Here is a 23,200-nt window from a genome sequence, read left to right as displayed (position 1 = left end):
TACAACTATTTTCCTTTGAATGGAATTAAATATAAGGGGGCTTCCACTTAAACCCCATTCCATGAGATCAATCAAGAATTGTTTTTCATACCATAACTTTCCAGATAAAATATCCAGGGTCATCTGTAGCCAAATCTCTGTTCGCTGATTTGATTTGGTTTTAACAAGTATGATGGCCGGGCGCGGTGGCTCAAGCCTGTAATCCCAGCACTTTGGGAGGCCGAGACGGGCGGATCACAAGGTCAGGAGATCGAGACCATCCTGGCTAACACGGCGAAACCCCGTCTCTACTAAAAACACAAAAAATTAGCCGGGCGAGGTGGCGGCGCCTGTGGTCCCAGCTACTCAGGAGGCTGAGGCAGGAGAATAGCGGGAACCCGGGAGGCGGAGCTTGCAGTGAGCTGAGATCTGGCCACTGCACTCCAGCCTGGGCGACAGAGCGAGACTCCGTCTCAAAAAAAAAAAAAAAAAAAAAAAAAAAAGTATGATAACGCCAGGTGCAGTGGCTCATGCCTATAATCCCAGCACTTTGGGAGGCCAAGGCAGGAGGATTGCTTGAGCCCGGGAGTTTAAGACCAGCCTGGGCAACATAAGGAGACCCTGTCTCTACAAAAAATTAAAAATTAGACAGGCATGGTGGCACACACCTGTGGTCCCAGCTCCCTGGGAGGCTGAGGTGGGAGGATCTCTTGTGTCCAGGAGGTTGAGGCTGCAATGTGCTGTGATCACCAGCCTGGGTGACAGACCGAGACCCTGTCTTAAAACAAACAAACAAACAAACAAACAAGTATGATATACTTAGGGAACATGAGCATTTATGATACTTCTTTATCCAAGAAAGGCTAAAATCTGCTTTGTTAAATTTCACAGATAACACAGGAAATGCAGACTCTAAAACACATTGAACAGTGGTCACTAAAACAAGCAAGAATTGACTTCTGGAAAAAATGCCATGAGAATTTTAAGAAACATTCAATTTCAAGCAAAGCAGCTTCTTCCTTTTTCTCAACTCAGGCCCATGTGGCATGTGAGCACCCAGCTGGATGGAGCAGCATTGAGGAACGCCATCTGCTGCTCACCTTGGCAGGGCACTGGCTTGCCCAGGAGGACGTGGTGCCCTTGGACAAGCTGGAGGAGCTGGAGAAGCAGATCTGGCTCTGCCGCATCACCCAGCACACTCTTGGAGGAAATCAGGAGGAAACAGAGCCCAAATTTTCTCGACAGATCTCAACTAGTGGTGAACTTTCCTTTGATAGTTTAGCCAGGGAGTTTTCCTTCTCCAAGTTGGCTGCTCTGAACACATCAAAATACTTAGAACTTAACAGCCTTCCATCCAAAGAGACATGCGAGAATAGACTGGATTGGAAAGAGCAGGAGTCACTAAACTTTTTGATTGGGCGCCTACTGGATGATGGCTGTGTGCATGAAGCAAGTAGAGTATGCCGGTATTTTCATTTCTATAATCGAGACGTCGCCTTGGTATTGCACTGCAGAGCACTGGCCTCAGGAGAAGCTAGTATGGAGGATCTGCACCCGGAGATCCATGCTCTCCTACAAAGTGCTGAGCTGCTTGAGGAAGAACCCGACATTCCCCTAAGGAGAGTCCACAGCAGTAAGTGAAAGAGATCAGACGGCCCAGAGTCTTAAATGGCATTGTTAGCACTGTCTCCAAGAAGGAAGGGACCCTTGTGGCAGAATAGTTATACCAAGTTAAGGGGACAACAACTTTTTTCCAGGTAATCTGTAAACTAGCCAATTAACTAGTCAATGAAATAGAAAGACCTATGTCTTTTAAACTAGCTATGTTTCAAGTTAAAGGGAATCTATCTGATTTGTAGCTAGTTCACTGAAATTTATTCTACATATTCTATACATCTGTAAATTTAATCGTTTCCAGTCTTACATTGATAGTATATAGAAATATTTTTTTTGTTTTTCTTTTTGGGTTTTTTTGTTTGTTTGTTTTTATTGTTTTTTTCAGATGGTGTTTCACTCTTGTCGCCCAGGCTGGAGTGCAATGGTGTGGTCTCAGCTCACTGCAACCTCTGCCTCCCGGGTTCAAGTGATTCTCCTTCCTTAGCCTCCCAAGTAGCTGGGATTAGAGGTGCCCATCACCAATCCTGGCTAATTTTTGTGTTTTTAGTAGAGACTGGTTTCACCATGTTGGCCAGGCTGGTTTCAAACTCCTGACCTCAGGTGATTCGCCCACCTCACCCTCCCAAAGTGCCAAGATTACAGGCATGAGCCACCGCACCCAGCCAGAAATGTGTTCTTTATGTTAACTTTATACTGTATGACTTTGTTAAACTTGCTTATTCTAGGAGATTTCTTGTAGATTGCTCAAGATTTTCTACATGGACATTCGTGTCAGCTGTAGTATTTCTGCCTTTCCAATCTGTATGCCTTTTATTTCTTGCTCTCTCGCTTTATTGCACTGACTAGGCCTTTCAGTACTATGTTGGATAGGAGTGGTGAGAGGACATCCGTACCTTTTTACTGACCTTAAAGGGAAAATATTTGATCTTTCATCATTAAGTATGGTATTAGCTGTAGGTTTTTGAAGATAGGCTTTATCATGTTGAAAAAGTTCCCTTCTATTCCTGGTTTGCTGAGAATTTTTATCATGAATCAGTTTGAATTTAGTCATGTTATTTCTGCATCTGTTAATCTGATCATGTGGTTTTTTTTCTTTAGACTATTAATATAGTAGATTACATTAGTTGATTTTTTTTAATATTGGACCAGCCTTGAATTCCCCATTTAAATAAATCCAGTTTGGGCCTGGTGCATTATTCTTTTTGATTTTTTGCTGTAATCAATTTGCTGTTTTGTTAAAGATTTTTACATTTATGTTCATGAGGAATGTTATTCTGTAATTTTCTTTATGGTACTGTTTTTGTTTTTGAGACAGAGTCTCACTCTGTTGCCTAGGCCAGAGTGTAGTGCGTAATCTCGGATCACTGCAACCTCCGCCTTCCAGGTTCAAGTGATTCCCCTGCCTCAGCCTCCCAAGTAGCTGGGATTACAGTTGTGTACCACCACGCTTGGCTACTTTTTGTATTTTTAGTAGAGACGGGGTTTCACCATGTTGGCCAGGCTGGTCTTGAACTCCTGACCTCAAGTGGTCTGCCCACCTTGGCCTCCCAAAGTGCTGTGATTACAGGCGTGAGCCACCGTGCCCAGCCTTTTTTTTTACTGTTTGGTTTTTGTATCAAGGTAATGCTGGTTTCATGAGTTAGAAAGTATTCCCTCCTCTTTGATTCTCTGGAAAACATTGTGTAGAACTGGTGTTATTTCTTTCTTAAATGCTTAGTAGAATTTACCAGTAAAACTATCTGAGACTGGAGATTTCCATTTTGGAAGATTTTAAACCACAAATTCAGTTTCTTAAATAATTACAGGACTATTCAGGTTATCTTTCTCATCTCGGGTGAGTTTTAGCATTTTGTGATTTTCAAGGGAAACTTTTTCTTCTGCTTTTTGGGTTATTTGAACATTTTTTAGTCTTCCATTTTAATTGATTATGATTTTGACTATATCTTTGTAATAGTTTAATTGGTTTTTTTAGAGATGACAATGTACATCCTTAACTTTCCACAGTATACTTAGAGTCAATATTTTACCACCTCAGCTGGAATGTAGGAGGAACCTTACCACCATTTAGGTCACTTTACTCTTCTCCCTTTACATCCTACTTGCCTTTTATTACTTCTGCATACATTGAAAACCTCATTAAACAATGAGGTTTTTGTTCTTAGCCGAAAAATATATTTTAATAAACCCACCTCGGCCTCCCAAAGTGTTGGGGTTACAGGCGTGAGCCACCACGCCTAGCCTTTTTTTTTTTTTTTTTTTTTGAAATAATCAGTTTTTCATCATCTGAGAATGTCTCTATCTTACCTTCATTCCTAAAGGATGTTTTGCTGGATATAGAAAATTAGTTATTTTCAGGCCAGGTGCAGTGGCTCACACCTGTAATTCCAGCACTTTGGGAGGCTAAGGCAGGCAGATCAGTTGAGCTCAGGAGTTCAAGACCAGCCTGGGCAACATGGCAAAACCCCGTCTCTACAAAAAATACAAAAATTAGCCAGGTGTGGTGGCGCATGCCTACAGTCCCAGCTACTTGAGGGGCTAAGGCACGAGGATCGCTTGAGCCCAGGAGGATAAGGCTGCAATGAACCGTGTTCATGCCACTGCACTCCAGCCTGGGCAACAAAGTGAGAACCTGTCTCAAAAAATAAATAAGAAAATTAGTTGTTTTCTTTCAGCACTTGAAAATGTTGTTCACTTCCTTTTGGCCTGCATGGTGTCTGATGAAAAATCTGCAGTCAATTGAATCATTGTTCATCTATATAAATAGTGCTTATTTCTCTGGTAGCTGTCAGTGTTTTTTTCTGTTGTTGGTCTTCAGCAGTTTGATTATATTGTAACTGGATATGTATTTCTTTGGCTTTATTCATATATTTGGGGTTTACTGAGCTTCTTGAATATGTAGGTTTATGTGTTTCACCAAACTTGGGTAGTGATCAGCCATAATTTTTTTTAATATTTTTATTTTCTCAGCACTATACCCTATCTCCTCTCCTTCTGGAACTTCAAATATATGAATATATAATTTTTGTTATTATCTCATAATTCCTTGAAGTTTTGTTCAGTTTTTGTTTGTGTGTTTGTTTTTGAGACAGAGTCTCGCTTTGTTGCCAGGCTGGAGTGCAGTGGCGCGATCTTGGCTCGCTGCAACCTCTGCCTCCCAGGTTCAAGTGATTCTCCTGCTTCAGCCTCCCAAGTAGCTGGGACAACAAGCACACGTCACCACACCCAGCTAAGTTTTGTATTTTTAGTACAGATAAGGTTTCACCATGTCGGCCAGGGTGGCCTCAATTTCTTGACCTCGTGATATGCCTGCTTCGGCCTCCCAAACTGTTGGGATTACAGGCGTGAGCCTCCACACCTGGCCAGTTCAGTTTTTTTAAAACTTTTTTTCTCTCTGTTGTTCAGATTGGATAATTTCTGTTATTGAATTTTATTTCTATGATTTTAAAATTTCAGTTACAGCCATGTATTAACAATGAGGATACATTCTGAGAAATGCATTGTTGAGTGATTTCATCACTGTGCAAACATCTTAGAGCATACTTATACAAACCTAGGTGGTATAGACTTCTACACACCTATGCCAAATGGTGTATAGCCTATCATTCCTGGGCTACAAGCCAGTACAGCATGCTACTGTACTGTAGTTGATTATAACTTAATGGTAAGTATTTGTGTATCTAGACATATCTAAACATAGAAAAGGTACAGTAAAAAATATGATATAAAGATTTTTTAGCTTCAGGAAATAAACAATTGGAGATTTTCATTTAAATTTTTTTTCTTTGAGACTGAGTCTGTCGCCCAGACTGGAGTGCAATGGCGAGATCTTGGCTCACTGCAGGCTCTGCCTGCCGGGTTCCATTCTCCTGCCTCAGCCTTCCCAGTAGCAGGACTACAGGCGCCCACCACCACACCCAGCTAATTTTTTGAATTTTTAGTAGAGACGGAGTTTCACCGTGTTAGCCAGAGTAGTCTCAATCTCTTAACCTTGTGATCTGCCCGCCTCTGCCTCCCAAAGTGCTGGGATTACAGGCGTAAGCCACTGCACCCGGCCTAAAAAAAATTTTTTAAATAGTACAATTTGTAAAGGGCTCTTAACGTTAATGGAGCTTACAGGACTAGAAGTTGCTCTGGTTGTCACTAAGTGGTAAATGTGAAAACGTAGGATATTACTGTACATTACTGTAGACTTTATAAATGCTGTACATTTAGGCTACACTAAATTTATTTAAAAATTAAGTAATCGTGGTATGTCACAATGACTATGATGTCACTAGGTGATAGGAATTTTTCAGCTCCATTATAATCTTACAGGATCCTCGTTGTATATGCAGTCCGTTGTTGATAGAAACATTGTTATACAGCACATAACTGCATTTTTCAGTTCTAAAATTTTCATTTTGTTCTTCATATCTTCTATTTCTTTGCTGAGACTTTGCATTTTTCTGTTTGTCTCAGGAGCATTCAGAATTGCTTATTGGAACATTTGTATTATAGCTGCTTTAAATTCTTTGTCAGATGATTTTAACTTTTGCATCATTTTAATGCTAGCTAGCATCTTGTCTTTCTCATGTGAGTTGAAATCTTCTTGCTTTTTCTTTCTTTTTTTTTTTTTTTTAGATGGAGTCTCGCTCTATTGCTCATGCTGGAGTACAGTGGTGTGACCTTGGCTCACTGCAACCTCCACCTCCTAGGTTCAAGTGATTCTCCTGTCTCAGCCTCCCGAGTAGCTGGGACTACAGAAGTGTGCCACCACACCCAGCCAATTTTTTTTTTTTTTTTTTTTTTTTTAGTAGACATAGGGTTTCGCCATGTTGGCAAGGCTGCTCTCAAACTCCTGACTGCAGGTGATCCACCCACCTCGGCCTCCCAAAGTGCTAGGATTACAGGTGTGAGCCACCGCGCCCAGCCCCTCTTCCTGCTTTTTCTTATACTGAGTAATTTGGGGTTGCATCTGAACATTTTGAGTTTTTTTGTTTGTTTTCTTGTTTTTGTTTTTTGAGATGGAGACTTGCTCTGTCACCCAGGCTGGAGTGCAGTGGTGCAATCTCAGCTCACTGCAACCTCAGCCTCCCAGGTTCAAGTGATTCTCGTGTCTCAGCCTCCCGAGTAGCTGGAATTACTGGTATGTGCCACCACACCTGACTAATTTTGTTGTGTTTTTAGTAGAAACAAGGTTTTGCCATGTTGGCCAGGCTGATCTCGAACTCCTGACCTCAGGTGATCCACCCGCCTTGGCCCCCCAAAGTGTTGGGATTACAAGCGTGACCCGCCATGACTGGCTGCATCTGGACGTTTTGAGTAGTGTATTATTCAAATATACTATTTGAGACTATGGATCTTATTTAAATCCTGTGAAGGATGTTGATATTTTTTAGCAGACAGTTGACCTGGTTCAGACTGAAGTTCCAAACCACTGCCTGTGCGTTGTGGTTTCAGTATCAGTTCATTTTCCTTTGTGGTAGTATTCAGATCTGTCCTGTGTGTGCATGCCACCTAATGGGCAATCTATGACCTTGGTGGCGATCTATGCTAGTTAGGATCAAAGCCATACATGTGTAGTCCAGGAGTGAGCCCTGTAGTTCATAAAAATTTATTGGGTTGCTTTCCTGGGGCTCTCTCAGCTAATTTCTGGTTCCCTGAGGGTTATCTTTTCAGTTCTTCGGCCAAAAGCTGAAGGTTTAGTTACCCCTACCCTGTCTTGCACTATCTTGACTATTCCTACACCCAGGGCCAGGTGACAGGAGGGTAATGCAAAAGCAACAGGGGTCTACTCTGCCCTCCTGAGACCAGAGCGCCCCTGCTCAGGAAAGAAGGCTCCACTGGCTGGGCACGGTGGCTCACGCCTGTAATCCCAGCACTTTGGGAGGCTGAGGCAGGCGGATCACAAGGTCAGATCAAGACCATCCTGGCCAACACAGTGAAACCCCATCTCTACTAAAAATACAAAAAAAAATTAGCTGGGCACGGTGGTAGGCGCCTGTAGTCCCAGCTACTCGGGAGGCTGAGACAGGAGAACGGCGTGAACCCAGAAGGTGGAACTTGTAGTGAGCCGAGATCGCACCACTGCACTCCAACCTGGGCGACAGAGCAAGACTCCGTCTCAAAAAAAAAAAAAAGGAAAAAAAAGAAGGCTCCCCTTTCTGAGAGCCTTGACTCTTGCCACTGCAGCCTCTCCCACCACTGCCAGTGGCTTGCTTGGGAGCCAGGACAAGGAAGAACAGGAATTAGGAGTTCCCCTTCTCACTCTTCAAACTGGTACTAGAGAGCTTCTGGAATTTGCACTCTCTCGTACACACACTTCACCTCAGCCCTTAGTTCTTAGGTTTTAGTCAGCACTGCATTCAGGCTAGAGCTTGCTAGAGGGGGAAAATGATAATTCTGGTCATCTTCAATTTGCCTGCTACTTTTTACTTTTCCAGAGTCCTTATTTAGCTGCCACATGTATTGTGTCCAGGTTTTGTGTTGAATTCAGTGGGAAAGATATAGTAGATTGAGCTTATTATAACCAACTTACCTAGAATTGGAACTCCCAGTGAAGGATTTAAGCAGGGGAATAACATGGTCTGAGTTGCATTTTATTTTATTTGTTTTTATCTTTAAGGGTTTTTGTTTGTTTTGTTTTTTTGAGACAGGGCCTCACTTTGTTACCCAGGCTGGAGTGCAGTGGTGCAAACATGGCTCACTGCAGACTCAACCTCCAGGGCTCAAGCAGTCCTCCTGCTTCAGCCTCCTGAATAGCTGGAACCACAGATGCACACCACCATCCCGAGCTAATTTTTAAATTTTTTGTAGAGGTGGGGTCTCACTGTGTTGCCCAGGCTGGCCTCAAACTCCTAGGCTCCAGGGATCCTCCCACCCCAGCCTCCCAAAGTGATAGGATTACAGGCATGAGCCACCACCTCTGACCTACAGCACTTTTTAATAATATTTTAAAATAAAAATTAACATGTGCTTAGTGTAGCAAATCACATAACATAGAAATGTATAAAGTAAAAAGTCAGTTCAGGCTGGGCATGGTGGCTCATGCTGTAATCCCAGCACTTTGCGAAGCCGAGGTGGGCAGATCACCTGAGGTCAGGAGTTCAAGACCAGCCTGACCAACATGGTGAAACTTCATATTTACTAAAAATAAAAAAATTAGCTGGGTGTGGTAGTGCACACCTGTAATCCCAGCTACACCAGAGGCTGAGGTAGGAGAATCGCTTGAACTCGGGAGGCAGAGGTTGCAATGAACCAAGATAGTGCCACTGCACTCTAGCCTGGGCAACAGAGTGAGACTTCATCGCAAAAGAGAAAAAAAAAAAAAAGCCGATTCAACACTACCCCCACAAAATTCCCCAGAATAACTATATATATATATATATAATATATAAAAATTATATATATATATATATATAATTTTTAGACAGAGTCTCACTCTGTTGCCCAGGTTGGCATGCAATGACGCAGTCTTGGCTCACTGCAACCTCCGCCTCCTGGGTTCAAGCAATTCTCCTGCCTCAGCCTCCCAAGTAGCTGGGATTACAGGCGTGTGCCACCACGCCTGGCTAATTTTTTTGTATTTTTTTAGTAGAGACGGGGTTTCAGCATATTGGCCAGGCTGGTCTCAAACTCCTGACCTTGTGATCTGCCTGCCTCTGCCTCCCAAAGTGCTGGGATTACAGGCGTGAGCCACCGCGCCTGGCCCAGAATAACTCTCTTTTACTTGCTTGGTATGCATTTTCTACTTGTAGGCACACACACAATATTTATTTTTTGCAAAAATGAGATTACATCATATTGATCTACATTTTTCCTGTCAGTACATATAGATCAACCCCTTCTTTCTAATGGCTGCAGAGTATTCCACTGTACAGATAGATGTACTAAGCTTTACTAATGCTTTATTGATATACATTTAAATTTTCTATTTTTTTTTTTTGCCATTACAAAGTGTGATACAAATATTCCTGTTTTTTTCCTAATAGAAATCCTTTATCAGATTAATATCTTCTTCTATTTTAGGCTAAGAGCTTTTTTTTTTTTTTTTTTTTTTTGAGATGGAGTTTCAGTCTTGTTGTCCAGGCTGGAGCACGATCTCAGCTCACCGCAACCTCCACCTCCTGGGTTCAAGCAATTCTCCTGCCTCAGCCTCCCGAGTAGCTGGGATTACAGGCATAAGCCACCACACCCAGCTTATTTTGTATTTTTAGTAGAGACGGGGTTTCTCCATGTTGGTCAGGCTGGTCTCGAACTCCTGACCTCAGGTGATCCGCCCGCGTCAGCCTCCCAGAGTGCTGGGATTATAGGCATGAGCACTGCACCCAGCCAAGAGCTTTCTTTTAAAAAAATATCAGGAATAGATTTTAATTTTACTGTAAATTAAAGCATATTTGCAGGTGGGTACAGTGGCCCATGCCTGTAATCCCAGCACTTTTGGGAAGTCGAGGCGGATGGATCAGTTGAGGCCAGGAGTTCGAGACCAGCCTGATCGATATGGCAAAACCTCATCTCCACTAAAAGTGCAAAAATTGGCCAGGTGTGGTGGTGCATGCCTGTAATCCCAGCTACTCGAGAGGCTGAGGCACGAGAATCACTTGAGCCCGGGAGGCAGAGGTTGCACTGAGCTGAGATCATGCCACTGCATTCCAGCCTGGGCGACAGAGTGAGACTGTGTCTTAAAAAATTAAAGCATATTTGCATTTTAGAAATGAGTATGTCGGAGACTGATTGAGGGTAAGGGGCTGGCAGCAGGAGACAGATAACAGCTTCTCAGGATGCAGAGTGATGAAGGCTGGAACTAAGGCCACAACTGTGACTTATTTGATATAGGAAGGAGAACATATGAGGAGACTCTGGCAGGCATCTTTGGTGCTGATCTCTAGAGCACTCATTAGGTAGCCTTGAGTCTTTGTAGCGTATGAGGTCTTTGAGGTATCCCAGGCTGGAATATCCTGGAAGAAGGCAGTGAAAGAAGTTGAAGTGGGCCCCTGTCAGCAGTGGTCCTATAGCCCCAATCAGAGTCATGGGAGTACAGTGCAGGGAGCCTCAAGCAGAGAGGGAGAGCCATAGAGAGCTGGGGAGAGGCCTGAACCTCCCAGCTTGAAGCCCCTCAGACTCGTATTTGCTTCCAGCTTCAAGTCTGGATAGTCAGAAGTTTGTGACAGCGCCCTCCAGTGATGAAGTGGTGACTAACCTGGAAGTGCTGACAAGTAAATGCCTCCATGGAAAGAACTACTGTCGACAGGTCCTCTGTCTGTATGATCTTGCCAAGGTATGTGCCAAGGGGTGGGGCTCCTTTTTCTGAGAGGGAGGGAAATGAGAAGTTTGAGGTTGATTTTGGACATTGCCAAGTTAGCCTTTTAGATGATAATCATGACCTAGGAGTAGAGCTCTTGTCAGGATGTTGGCTCTCATAATTTTATCTTTGGGGAATGGTGGGGAGGACACCAGGCCAGGTGCCAGGGCGATCTGACTCCTGGCTGCAGCTCAGCAAACCAGAAAGCTAGGGTTGTGGGCCCCTGTTTTGTCACCTATAAATGACGATTTGACCATGAGGGTCTCTTCTAGACTTAATATCTTGAGTTTTGCATTATGATTGTTTGGAGCATTCCGTATGGAATGTGATGACTATAAAGACAAGAGCCAGAGCGAGCAGAAATTTTCTGTACCTTTGTGCTGGTTGGGGGAGAAAAACAGTAGACTGGAAGTAGAAGAGCACAAGAGAAATACAGCCAAACCCTAAAGCCCACGTCTTGGAGAAGACTCAAAGGCTTCTTCGGAAATTGAGGGTTTTGCTGCTGCTCTGGGAATAATAAGGGTTCTTGCATTTTAGTTGGTGTTCTTACATTTCATAATATTTTTAAAAATCAGGCCGGGCACAATGGCTCACACCTGTAATCCCAGCACTTTGGGAGGCTGAGGCAGGTGGATTACTTGAGGTCAGGAGTTTGAGACCAGCCTGGCCAACATGGTGAAACCCCATCTCCACTAAAAATATAAAAATTAGCTAGGCATGGTGGCAGGCGCCTGTAATCCCAGCTACTCGGGAGGCTGAGGCAGGAGAATCGCTTGAACCTGGGAGGCGGAGGTTGCAGTGAGCCAAAATCACGCCAATGTACTCCAGCCTGGGTGACCAAAAAAAAAAAAAGCCAGGTGCGGTGGCTCATGGCTGTAATCCCAGCACTTTGGGAGGCCAAGGCAGGTGGATCACTTGAGATCAGGAGTTCAAGAACAGCCTGACCAACATGGAGAAACCCCATCTCTACTAAAAATACAAAAATTAGCTGGGTATGGTGGTGCACGCCTGTAACCCCAGCTACTTGAGAGGCTGAGGCAGGAGAATTGCTTGAACCCAGTAGGCAGGCAGCAGTTGCAGTGAGCCAAGATTGTGCCATTGCACTCCAGCCTGGGCAACAAGAATGAAACTCTCTGCCGCCCCCGCCCCCCAGCCCCCAACCAAAAAAATCAGTGCTCAACAAGAGAATCACCTGATGCTTTCTGAAGACAAGCCTTTCTTTTACCTGGATTTGGCTTTGTTGAAATGATAGAAAGGGTTAGAAAACAGTAGTTGCTTTTTCTAAGGTTCCTGCTGAGGGTGAGTAGTCTTTAAGCTCAGAAAACAGAAACAGTGGAGTCTATCCACATCAGATTTCAGAAGGGGCTCTTTTGCTTTTCCCTGGCTTCTAAAAGTGGCCTTGACTGGCTTTGTCTTCCTCTCAGGAGTTGGGCTGTTCCTACACAGATGTTGCTGCTCAGGATGGTGAAGCCATGCTCCGGGAAATCTTGGCCTCTCAGCAGCCTGACCGATGCAAACGAGCCCAGGCCTTCATCAGCACACAGGGCCTTAAGCCAGATACTGTGGCTGAACTCGTGGCAGAAGAGGTGACACGGGAGCTGCTTACTTCATCACAGGGAACAGGTGCCCTACCCCTCAGCGATTGCCAACCTTTCCGACAGCATTCTCTAGTTCCCAGTGTTAAGGATTTGAATGTTGTGCTTATATACACCCTGTATGTGGTTCTCTCAAGTTTCTGGATTCCAGTAATGTATTTTGTTTAAATACAACAAAATACATGTACAAAATACATGCTGTTACTTTTTATTGTTTTATGATTACATTGAGAGTAGCTGTGGCTTTCTGAGCTACAGAACTGTCCTGGCTGGGCGGGGTGGCTCACGCCTGTAATCCCAGCACTTTGGGAGGCCAGGGCTGGCGGATCATGAGGTCAGGAGATAGAGACCATCCTGGCTAATATGCTGAAACCCCGCCTCTACTAAAAATACAAAAAATTAGCTAGGCATGTTTGCTGGCACCTGTAGTCCCAGCTGCTGGGGAGGCTGAAGCAGGAGAATCGTTTGAACCCGGGAGGCCAAGGTTGCAGTAAGTCAAGATCACCCCACTACACTCCAGCCTGGGTGACAGAGAGACTCTGTCTCAAAAAAAAAAAAAAAAAAAAAAAACCTGTTCTATAAAATGACCAATAGGCCAAGGGTTTCAAGCTCAGCAAGTGGAGAGCTGCAGAGCTCCATTAGCATCACCTCCTGGTGCCCAAGCCTGGGCAGAGTGGGCCTCTCTTATGATAAAACCAGCACCTGTCTTCACACCTCTCTGTACAGGACATAAGCAGATGTTCAACCCAACAGAGGAAAGCCAGACATTTCTTCAGCTGACCACTCTGTGTCAAGACCACACATTGGTAGGCATGAAGTTGTTGGATAAGATTTCCTCCGTTCCCCATGGGGAATTGTCTTGCAGTAAGTTATTGGCCTTTTTCTTACATATTTTGGCCCTAAACAGGTCTCTCCCAGTCTCTCCAAAACTTGATTTGGGTCCTTGTTCCTGCTCTGGATACCTAGCCCTCCAGCAGGGATAATAAGTTCTTGGTAGAAAGCCTTAACTTCACTGAAGAAAATTTAGAAAGTATGGATGAGTACCCCCAAATTTAAAACCATACAAAAAGGTGACCTTTACTCAACATGCTTATTTCACTCTTATATTGCCCTGCAAAGTGAATATTATTGTCCGCATTTTAGAAGGGAGACAAACTTTACCTTAGGAAAGCTGATCACATCTGTTAAGTGGCAGAGCTGGTGTTCAAACCCAGTCTGTGGATTTCAAAGCCTGTTTATTTTCCATGATGTCTAACTCATTATAGGCCTTCATTAGAATGTGTGATAGGTTCTTTTTTAAAAAATGACATTATACTCCATATAGTTTATAATTTTTTTACTTTATGAATATGCTGTCATTAACATTTTTCATGGCATTGAATATTCTCCTATATAACTTCTAATGGTTACACAGATTTCTCTTATATATAATGAAAAATTGTATTTTAGAATGGGAACAGTGGCCCATGCCTGTAATCCCAATGCTTTTGAGAGGCCGAGGGCAGAGAATAATTAGAGGGTAGGAGTCTGAGACCAATCTGGGCAATATAGTGAGACCCTGTCATTACAAATATTTTTAAAAACTTAGCGGGGCACGGTGGCGGACACCTGTAGTCCCAGCTACTTGAGAGGCTGAGGTAGGAGGATCCCTTGAGCCCAGGAGTTGGAGATTGCAGTGAGCTCTGATTGCAACACTGAACTCCAGCCTGGGCAACAGAGTGAGATCCATCTCTAAAAGAAATTTAAATAAAAATAGCCTTTTATATCTCTTCTCGGTCCAGTTCAACAGTATTTACTGAGTGTCAGCTGTGTGCCAGGCACTATAAGCACCTAGGCTATGGTGTATAAGCAATTCCTGGAGCTCAGACTAGGGTCTTAATACACAGTAAGAGCCAGAATGATGGGGTCAAGATAGAGTTCTGGAGGAAATGTTCAAACGAAGGCCTAAAGGATTCATTGTCAGGGATGCTTAGTAGTCAGGAGGACTGGAGAGGGGCCCTGCAGATGCAAAAGCCCAGAGGTTGCAGCATGTTTTAAGGATGGAGACCTTTTTCGGTCCTCACATTGCAGGTGTTTTTCCCAGTTTGCCTTTTAATTGTGCTTACAGTGATTGTAGCATTTTTAAATCTGTACATGTCAGATCTTTCACTACTCTAGAAAGCCAGAACACCAAATGGCACTTGATTAGGCCCTGAGACCTTCCGCTGGGATAACAAGCAGAGAATGCCCTTGGATTCACGTTGGCAGGAACTCCATCAGTTTGTCTGCAGGAAGTTTCTCCATGTTTAGAAGGCGAGGGTGCTGTGTTCTCATTTTGGGGGCCTTCTGGGGATAGTCACTACATGATTGTCTTTGAGGATTGTGCTATGACTGAGAGAACTATTTGGATGTCACCAAGGGGCTGTCTCAGAGCTAGAGCTGCTGAGTTCACGGACCTTGGAGGGCTGGTAGGAGGGACCTCTCCAGACAGGCCTCTTCTCCACCAGGCCCTTTTTCCCTCCTGCCAGGCAGAGGTTGACAGTAGGCAGCCAGGGTTCATAATCCTATCTTACCAGTGCCTACCCTCCCAGCCACAGAGCTCCTGATCCTGGCCCATCATTGCTTCACCCTGACGTGCCACATGGAGGGCATCATCCGAGTCCTACAGGCCGCCCGGATGCTCACAGATAACCACCTGGCCCCCAGTGAGGAGTATGGGCTGGTGGTAAGTAACCCCCTCAACCCGTCTCCATCCTGTGGAAACCTTTGAGAGGAGTAGGAAGGGTGGGGGCCAGCCCAGAGCTGATGTAGTTGTAGGAAGTTCTGCCCATCTGGATACCACTACCTACTTGAGAGTCGGCGGGGCAGCCCAACCCTCTGCTCCAAGTTAGGATTTCTGTCAGAATCAGAGGTTGCTCCAAAGGAACAAAAGGGAGAAGATCCCTGCCAGGTTCCGGGGCCATCCCACCTCCTTGTCAGGGCAGTTAACTTTTCTAGAGGGCTAAGACAGCTGCATTTTTCCCCAAAACGAGGTTTGAACCTTCCCCCCACCTCTGAATTGAAGTAAGTTGGCAACTCAGTTCCCATGTGCCTCCCTAAATTCTCTGGGCTTGAAACTGACCTGAGTGACTGAGCAAGCCACTGGGCCACTGTGATGAGTAGCGGTGAGAAGAGGAAGAGTGCCTGCCCAGGAGAATGACACTTTAGTACTTGAGAGCCACATTTTTTTTTTTTTTTTTTTAAGACAGAGTCTCGCTCTGTCACCCAGGCTGGAGTGCAGTGGCCGGATCTCAGCTCACTGCAAGCTCCGCCTCCCGGGTTTATGCCATTCTCCTGCCTCAGCCTCCCAAGTAGCTGGGACTACAGGCGCCCACCACCTCGCCCGGCTAGTTTTTTGTATTTTTTTAGTAGAGACGGGGTTTCACCGTGTTAGCCAGGATGGTCTCGATCTCCTGACCTCGTGATCCACCCGTCTCGGCCTCCCAAAGTGCTGGGATTACAGGCTTGAGCCACCGCGCCCAGCCTGAGCGCCACATTTAAGGACAGCAAAGCCGGGTGTGGTGGCTCACACCTGTAATCCCAGCACTTTGGGAGGCCGAGGCAGGCGGATTGCCTGAGGTCAGGAGTTCGAGACCACCCTAACACGGTAAAACCCTGTCTCTTTACAAAAATTAGCCAGGCATGGTGGCACACGCCTATAATCCCAGCTGCTCAGGAGGCTGAGGCAGGAGAATTGCTTGAACCTGGGAGGCGGAGGTTGCAGTGAGCTGAGGCTGTGCCACTGCACTCCAGCCTGGGTGACAGAGCAAGACTCCGTCTCAAAAAAAAAAAAGAAAAAAGAACAGCCAATGGTGGCCCAGTGACTGACATTTCTGAATTCTCCAGAGGCTCCCTGTTGGGTATGGGGGGGGGGAGCAAAGCATGGTAGCCTGGAAATTAGCCCTTCTCCTGGAGCTTGGCATCTGAAAGCAGCCACTGATGGTAGTGGTCTGGCTCAGAGAACTCCAGACTCCAGGTGATGCTGATGCGAGCTGTCCTCCCACTTCACAGGTACGGCTCCTCACTGGCATTGGAAGGTACAACGAGATGACATACATATTTGATTTGCTGCATAAAAAGCACTACTTTGAAGTGCTGATGAGGAAGAAGTTGGATCCGGTAGGTGCAAAGTAACAAGCTCCAGGATGGGGTGTACTGCTGACAATTCAGGAGCCTCAGTTTTTCTCGGGAATAATCTCAGTCATGCTAGACTCTTAGGAAAACGGAGGGAATGAATTGGGGACCTCCCCAAGACACACACTATCACCAGTGGCTTCAGATTCTGGTTCAGATCAGTCAGTGAATATGCTGATGCTCTATGTATTTATATGTGTATGTGTTTGTGTGTGTGTGTGTATATATATATATACATATATTTTTTTTTTTTTTTTTTTTTGAGACGGAGTTTCGCTCTTGTTCTTGTTACCCAGGCTGGAGTGCAATGGTGTGATCTCAGCTCAACCTCTGTCCCCCGGGTTCAAGCGATTCTCCTGCCTCACCCTCCCAAGTAGCTGGGATTACAGGCCCGCGCCACCACGCCCAGCTAATTTTGTATTTTAGTGGAGACGGGATTTATCCATGTTGGTCAGGCTAGTCTTGAACTCCCAACCTCAGGTGATCCACCCGTCTCAGCCTCCCAAAGTGCTGGGATTACACTATGCCCGGCCAATGCTAAATACTGAAGAAAATAAGTTTGTCCTCCTCCACCTCAGCCTCTGTCACCTGCCTATACTGTCTTAAATGCCTTCTCTGGCAGGGGCAAAAACCCTGAGAGCCAGGCTGAAAGTGGATTGTCTAGCTGTGAGGTTGTTTGAGGGCTTTTAGAGTGGAGAGTTTTCAGGACACTGTGAAAAATTGTGCTGCTAAGAGCCAGGTTAGGAATCAAACACAAAAGTTTAGACTAAAAAGCTGTGGAGCCATTTATGATGATGAACAGGAAGGCGGCTTGGAAGCAAAGGCCTGACTTGGTTAGGTCTTGGGTTCTGAGAGCCCGTCTGTCCTGAGTGTGCTGTGACACCAAGCATATCCCTCACAGTACCTGTTTCCAGATCATTTGTCTGGATGACTCATTGTTTCTGCTCATTTCACCTTTGGCTTCTGGGAACATGGGCCCAGCCAGGCAGGATTAAGAGACAAAGCAGAAAAAAATCTCTCTTTAATATTGGGCCGATTTCAGGACAGACCAATCTAGTCATCAAGTGAGGAGCAAGTCCTGGACATAGGTGCATCTTCAAGATCCCCTAGAGGGTTTTTAAAATTGTTTTTTAGGCAGTTTTCCTTCTGCATTTATATATTCCTTTAATAACTTTTCTGGTTACAAAAGTAATGCATATTCCAGGTAAGACACTTGGAAAAGAGAACAACACAGAAAAAGTCCCTCAGTATCTCTCCATCATCGGGAGACAGCCACTCACAATTTGGTATAGGCCCTTTCTTTGAACATGTACCCGAAAACATCTATATATAATTACATTTTAATAAAACTTATACAGTGAAGGTATGAAATATCCTGCTTTTCTCACTTAACAAAGTATATCATGACTATTTCCCAAATCAACAAATCATCTCCTACATAAGTTTTAATGGCTACATGGTATTCTCTTCCCCTGATTTTGGATATCTGGGTTATTTCTAATTGTTTGCTATTAAATATCCCTGTTACATTCATCTTCTCTGCTTATCTCTTTAGGGATAGATTCCTAGAAATTGAATTGTTAGATCAGCTTATGCGAGTGTATTTTTAAGGCTTCTCCCTTTAGAAAAGTTTCGCCTTTCACACTCCCAACAGGAAAGCGTACATGCCTGTTTCCTCATACTTGGGACAGCATAAAACTTGTATTCATTCTCATTTTTGCTCCTCTCTTCCTTTTTCTTGGGAGTTTTTAAGGAATGCAGAACCAGATGACTCAGCTAGTCCTGTCTGCCTTGCAGTCCCTGACACCTTGCTATTCCCTTTTATTCTTGGCAGAGTGGTACCCTGAAGACAGCCCTGCTGGACTACATCAAACGCTGCCGTCCTGGAGACAGTGAGAAGCACAATATGATTGCCCTGTGCTTCAGCATGTGCCGGGAGATTGGCGAGAACCACGAGGCAGCTGCCCGCATCCAACTGAAACTGATTGAGTCTCAGCCCTGGGGTGAGTGAGGTCACAGCAGCACTACCAGAACAGTGCTGCTAGCCGGGTAAAATGCTTTATCCCCAGGCTGGAGTGCAGTGGCATGATCTCAGCTCACTGCAAACTCTGCCTCCCGGGTTTAAGTGAATTCTTCTGCCTCAGCCTTCCAAGTAGCTGGGACTACAGGCATGCGCCACCACACCTGGGTAACTTGTATTTTTGTTTGTTTGTTTTTTGAGATGGAGTCTCGCACTGTCACCCAGGCTGGAGTGCAATGGTGTGATCTCAGCTCACTGCAGCTTCCGCCTCCCAGGTTCAAATGATTCTCCCGCCTCAGCCCCCCAAGTAGCTGGGATTACAGGCAACTGCCACCATACCTGGCTAATTTTTTGTGTTTTTAATAGAGACAGGGTTTGACTATGTTGGCCAGGCTGGTCTTAAACTCCTGACCTCGTGATCCACCCACCTTGGCCTCCCAAAGTACTGGGATTACAGGCATGAGCCACCACGCCCGGCCCTGGGTAAAATTCTTACAGCAAAGGACGAGCCCATGAGATTGGCTATTAGAAGAATCTTGAGGTAGGTGGCCCGGTGCGGTGGCTCATGCCTGTAATCCTAGCACTTTGGGAGGCCGAGGCAGGTGGATTGCCTGAGCTCAGGAGTTCAAGACCAGCCTGGGCAACATGGTGCAACCCTGTCTCTACTAAAATACAAAAAAAAATTAGCCGGGCGTGGCAGTGTGCACCTGTAATCCCAGCCACTCGGGAGGCTGAAGCAGGTGAATCACTTGAACCCAGGAGGTGGAGGTTGCAGTGAGCCAAGACTGCACCATTACACTCCAGCCTGGGTGACAAAGAGAGACTCTGTCTCAAAAAATATATATATTTTTGAGGCGGATATGTCGCTCAGCAGGAACCCCACTTGGGCAGACAGATTTGGAATAGAGACTTGGAAAACATTTGCACCTTAGGATTATACTCTTGGATCTATATAGCCTGTATATCCAGGGTATCATTCACCAGGAACCAACATGCATGTTGATACCATGTAAGTCTTCCTTGATGTTTTGGAGAAATGAGGCATTAGAGGGGGGGCACTGAATCCTACTTCAGAGTGAAGTTACAATAGGCATATGCGTTTCCGGCCCAGTAACCTTTATCTGAGTGAGGTGTTCCTGCCTCGCTGTGAACATGGCTGGGATGTTTCTATTCTAGCCCCCATCACTATGAGTGGGATGATAACAGTCGGCTTTGGGAGTCAGACTTGGCGAATCTTTATTTCCCCTACAGAGGACAGTCTCAAGGATGGGCACCAGCTGAAGCAACTGCTGCTGAAGGCCCTGACTCTGATGCTGGATGCAGCAGAGAGTTATGCCAAGGTAACCAAAGGCTTTTTCCAGACTGGCCTTAGGACTTGCTGTCTACAGTAAAATTCTTTCCTTTTGTCCTTGGGCTCTTCCAAGGGAAGGGGGAGGGCATCATAGGCCAACCAGGAACAGAAAGGGTGAATACTCTTGTGAGGGTTCACACAGGAGGTAACAACTACGTCTTTCTCTACGTGTGCCTCTCTCCACCCTTGTTCCTCAGGACTCCTGTGTGCGACAGGCCCAGCACTGTCAGCGGCTCACCAAGTTGATAACTCTGCAGATTCACTTTCTGAACACTGGCCAGAACACCATGCTCATCAACTTGGGCCGCCACAAGCTAATGGACTGTATTCTGGCCCTACCTCGGTTCTACCAGGTGAGCAAGAAAGCAAACTCTAGGCAGCACTGCTAGCATCCTTTCTCCTTCTGTCCCACTCATGGAACCAGAGGTAAGGTCTCAGGGCTAGTGACAGAACCAGGACAGTCCAGTTCTGACTTAACTGACACCAACAGAAAATGTCAATTTGATGTATTTCTCTCTAGTATGTTGTTGGGCAGAGGTTAAGAGAATGGTAAGATAGTGCTGTCTCCCTTTCCTGTGCTATTAAGACAGCAGAGAGGCAGACACCTTTGGCCCTTTAGACTACTTTGGCCCTTTAGACTATCTGTCCCCAGCCTCCAGGCTGCGGACTGGTACTGGTCCATGGCCTGCTGGGAGCCAGGCTGCACAGCAGGTGAGCACCAAGCAAGCAAGCATTACTGGCCTGAGCACCACCTCCCGTCAGATCAGCAACAGGACTATATTTTTATAGGAGTATAAACCCTGTTGTGAACTGCACATGCAAGGGCTCCTTATGAAAATCTAATGCCTGATGATTTGAGGCGGAACATTTTCATCCCAAAACCATCCTTCCCAGTCTGTCATTGATGCCAAAAAGGTTGGAGACCACTGTCTTAAGACAGTTGAGGTTCAGAGTAATACTCTTGCTAGTGGTCCTGCAAGAACCTCCTAGCCCTAGCAGTTACAGAATGGCACACTCAGGTTAGTACAGGAAGTCAGGGAGATTGGCTCTCGCCCTTTAAAGAAGTGAATTATCAGGGAATCAGCCCTTTCACTGTTCCTTATACTGCTGAGTTAATGGGAGTGATATATTCTTAGCAGTCTTAATTCATTGTGAGGAAGATTAAAAACACTGAAAGCTGGGCATGGTGGCACATGCCTGTAGTCCCACATATGCAGGAGGCTGAGGCGGGAGGATCCTGAGCCCAGGAATTTCTGGTCCAGCCTGGGCAACATAGTGAGACCATGTCTCTTTTTTAAAAAAGGTTTAAGATAATTTGGGGATTTATGGGAGAGAAAATGCCAAACACACACCAGACTTTTCACCACCTCCGATACATAGAGCCTTTTTACATAATTGGTAATGATCATATTCACTACACGAGTGAGTATACAGTATTGTTTTCTGCAACAGTTTGTTTTTGATTTTACATCAGATGGGCTCTGATGGTGTCCTTCTTCACTTCTCTCCCTTTAAGGCTTCTATTGTGGCTGAGGCCTATGATTTTGTTCCAGATTGGGCTGAAATTTTATACCAGCAAGTGATACTTAAAGGAGACTTTAATTACTTGGAAGAATTTAAGCAGCAAAGGTTATTAAAGTCCAGTATATTTGAAGAGATTTCCAAAAAGTAAGTATTAAAAGCTGACTGTAAACATTTATCCTTGCCTCTGCTTTGAGGTGAGACAAGTGTTAAGAATTTTATGGCTAAGTACACCATGCCTTTAGATTACCTCTACTTAAAATGGCAAAGCAATATCAAGAATCCTTATTGGGAAGAGTCTTTTAACAGATTTATGCAAACAGATGAACAAGAACAGTTTGCTTATAGTGCTTTGTACTTTAAAATGGGAGGATAGCTACTCATTGCCAAAAACCTAAAACAATGGCCAGGCACAGTGGCTCACACCTGTAATCCGAGCACTATGGGAGGCTGAGGTGGGAGGATCACTTGAGGTCAGGAGTTCAAGACCAGCCTCACCAACATGGTGAAACCCTGTCTCTACTGAAAATGTAAAAACTAGCTGGGTGTGGTGGTGCGCGCCTATAGTCCCAGCTACTTGGGAGGCTGAGGCAGGAGAATCGCTTGAACCTGGGGGCAGAGGCTGCATTAAGCCGAGATCGTGCCACTATACTCCAGCCTGGCAACAACAGTGTATGACTCTTACCACAAAAAACACTAAAACATCAGAGGTGCCTTTTGGAGTACTAAACTTAACTCTATAAGGTGAGCATTAACATACTCATTTTTAATAAAGTATTTTATCAAGCACCCACAATACTAGTCTGAGATAACCCAGCACTGTCTCCTCTATAGGTAATAGTAAGTGGTACTTCAGAGCTGACAGCCCTCACTCAAAATACAATATCCTAAGGTGGGCACAGTGGTACACACTTGTAGTCCTAGTTACTTAGGAGGCTGCAAGAGAAGCACTTGAGCCCAGGAGTTCACACCTCTGAAAAGCCACTGTACTCCAGCCTGGGTAACACAGTGAGACCTCCATCTTTTATTTAAAAGAAAAGAAAAGGAAAAAAAAAAAAAAAAACGGGCAGGCACAGTGATTCACGCCTGTAATCCAAGCACTTTAGGAGGCTGAGGCTGGCAGGTAACTTGAGGCCAGGAGTTCAACACCAGCCTAGCCAACATAACAGAACCCTGTCTCTACTAAAATTACAAAAATTAGCCAGGGTGATGACACATACCTGTAATCCCAGCTATCAGGAAGCTGAGGCACAAGAATCACTTGAACCCAGCAGGCAGAGGTTGCAGTGAGCCAAGACTGCTCCACTGCACTCCAGCCTGGGCAACAGAGTAAGACTCTGTCTCAAACAAAACAAAAAAACAAGTTATCTTAACCTGTACATTATGTTTCTTTATCTAGATATAAACAACATCAGCCTACTGACACGGTCATGGAAAACCTGAAGAAATTACTCACATATTGTGAAGATGTTTACCTGTATTACAAGTTGGCATATGAACACAAGTTTTATGAAACTGTAAATGTGCTTCTGAAGGACCCTCAGACAGGTTGCTGTCTAAAGGACATGCTAGCAGGTTAGATGATTTCATAGGTGCCTGTTTTTTTTTTTTTTTTTTGAGACGGAGTCTGGCTCTGTCGCCCGGGCTGGAGTGCAGTGGCCGGATCTCAGCTCACTGCAAGCTCC

At 45.0% G+C, this 23,200-nt stretch overlaps 1 protein-coding gene across 2 annotated transcripts in view; it reads left to right on the top strand.

Annotated features, from left to right (window-relative positions):
* The window catches only part of SPG11 (SPG11, spatacsin vesicle trafficking associated), a 104,536-nt gene that overhangs the window by 80,703 nt on the left and 633 nt on the right, over nt 1-23,200 (top strand). The window contains exons 30-40 of one of the 2 annotated variants that reach the window (XM_025389759.1): nt 871-1,612; nt 10,713-10,852; nt 12,301-12,499; nt 13,198-13,335; nt 15,042-15,175; nt 16,501-16,608; nt 18,458-18,626; nt 19,895-19,983; nt 20,192-20,347; nt 21,511-21,662; nt 22,915-23,107. In XM_025389759.1, the coding sequence (XP_025245544.1) occupies nt 871-1,612; nt 10,713-10,852; nt 12,301-12,499; nt 13,198-13,335; nt 15,042-15,175; nt 16,501-16,608; nt 18,458-18,626; nt 19,895-19,983; nt 20,192-20,347; nt 21,511-21,662; nt 22,915-23,095 (2,208 nt within the window). In that variant the 3' untranslated portion in view covers nt 23,096-23,107. The remainder of the gene's footprint in view (nt 1-870; nt 1,613-10,712; nt 10,853-12,300; nt 12,500-13,197; nt 13,336-15,041; nt 15,176-16,500; nt 16,609-18,457; nt 18,627-19,894; nt 19,984-20,191; nt 20,348-21,510; nt 21,663-22,914; nt 23,108-23,200) is intronic. The other variant, XM_025389760.1, reaches the window with a different exon arrangement.

This window comes from Theropithecus gelada, chromosome 7a, assembly GCF_003255815.1.
Source record: "Theropithecus gelada isolate Dixy chromosome 7a, Tgel_1.0, whole genome shotgun sequence".
In the NCBI taxonomy this organism is placed as follows: Eukaryota; Metazoa; Chordata; class Mammalia; order Primates; family Cercopithecidae; genus Theropithecus; species Theropithecus gelada.
This window is presented reverse-complemented; position numbering and strand designations above follow the sequence as displayed.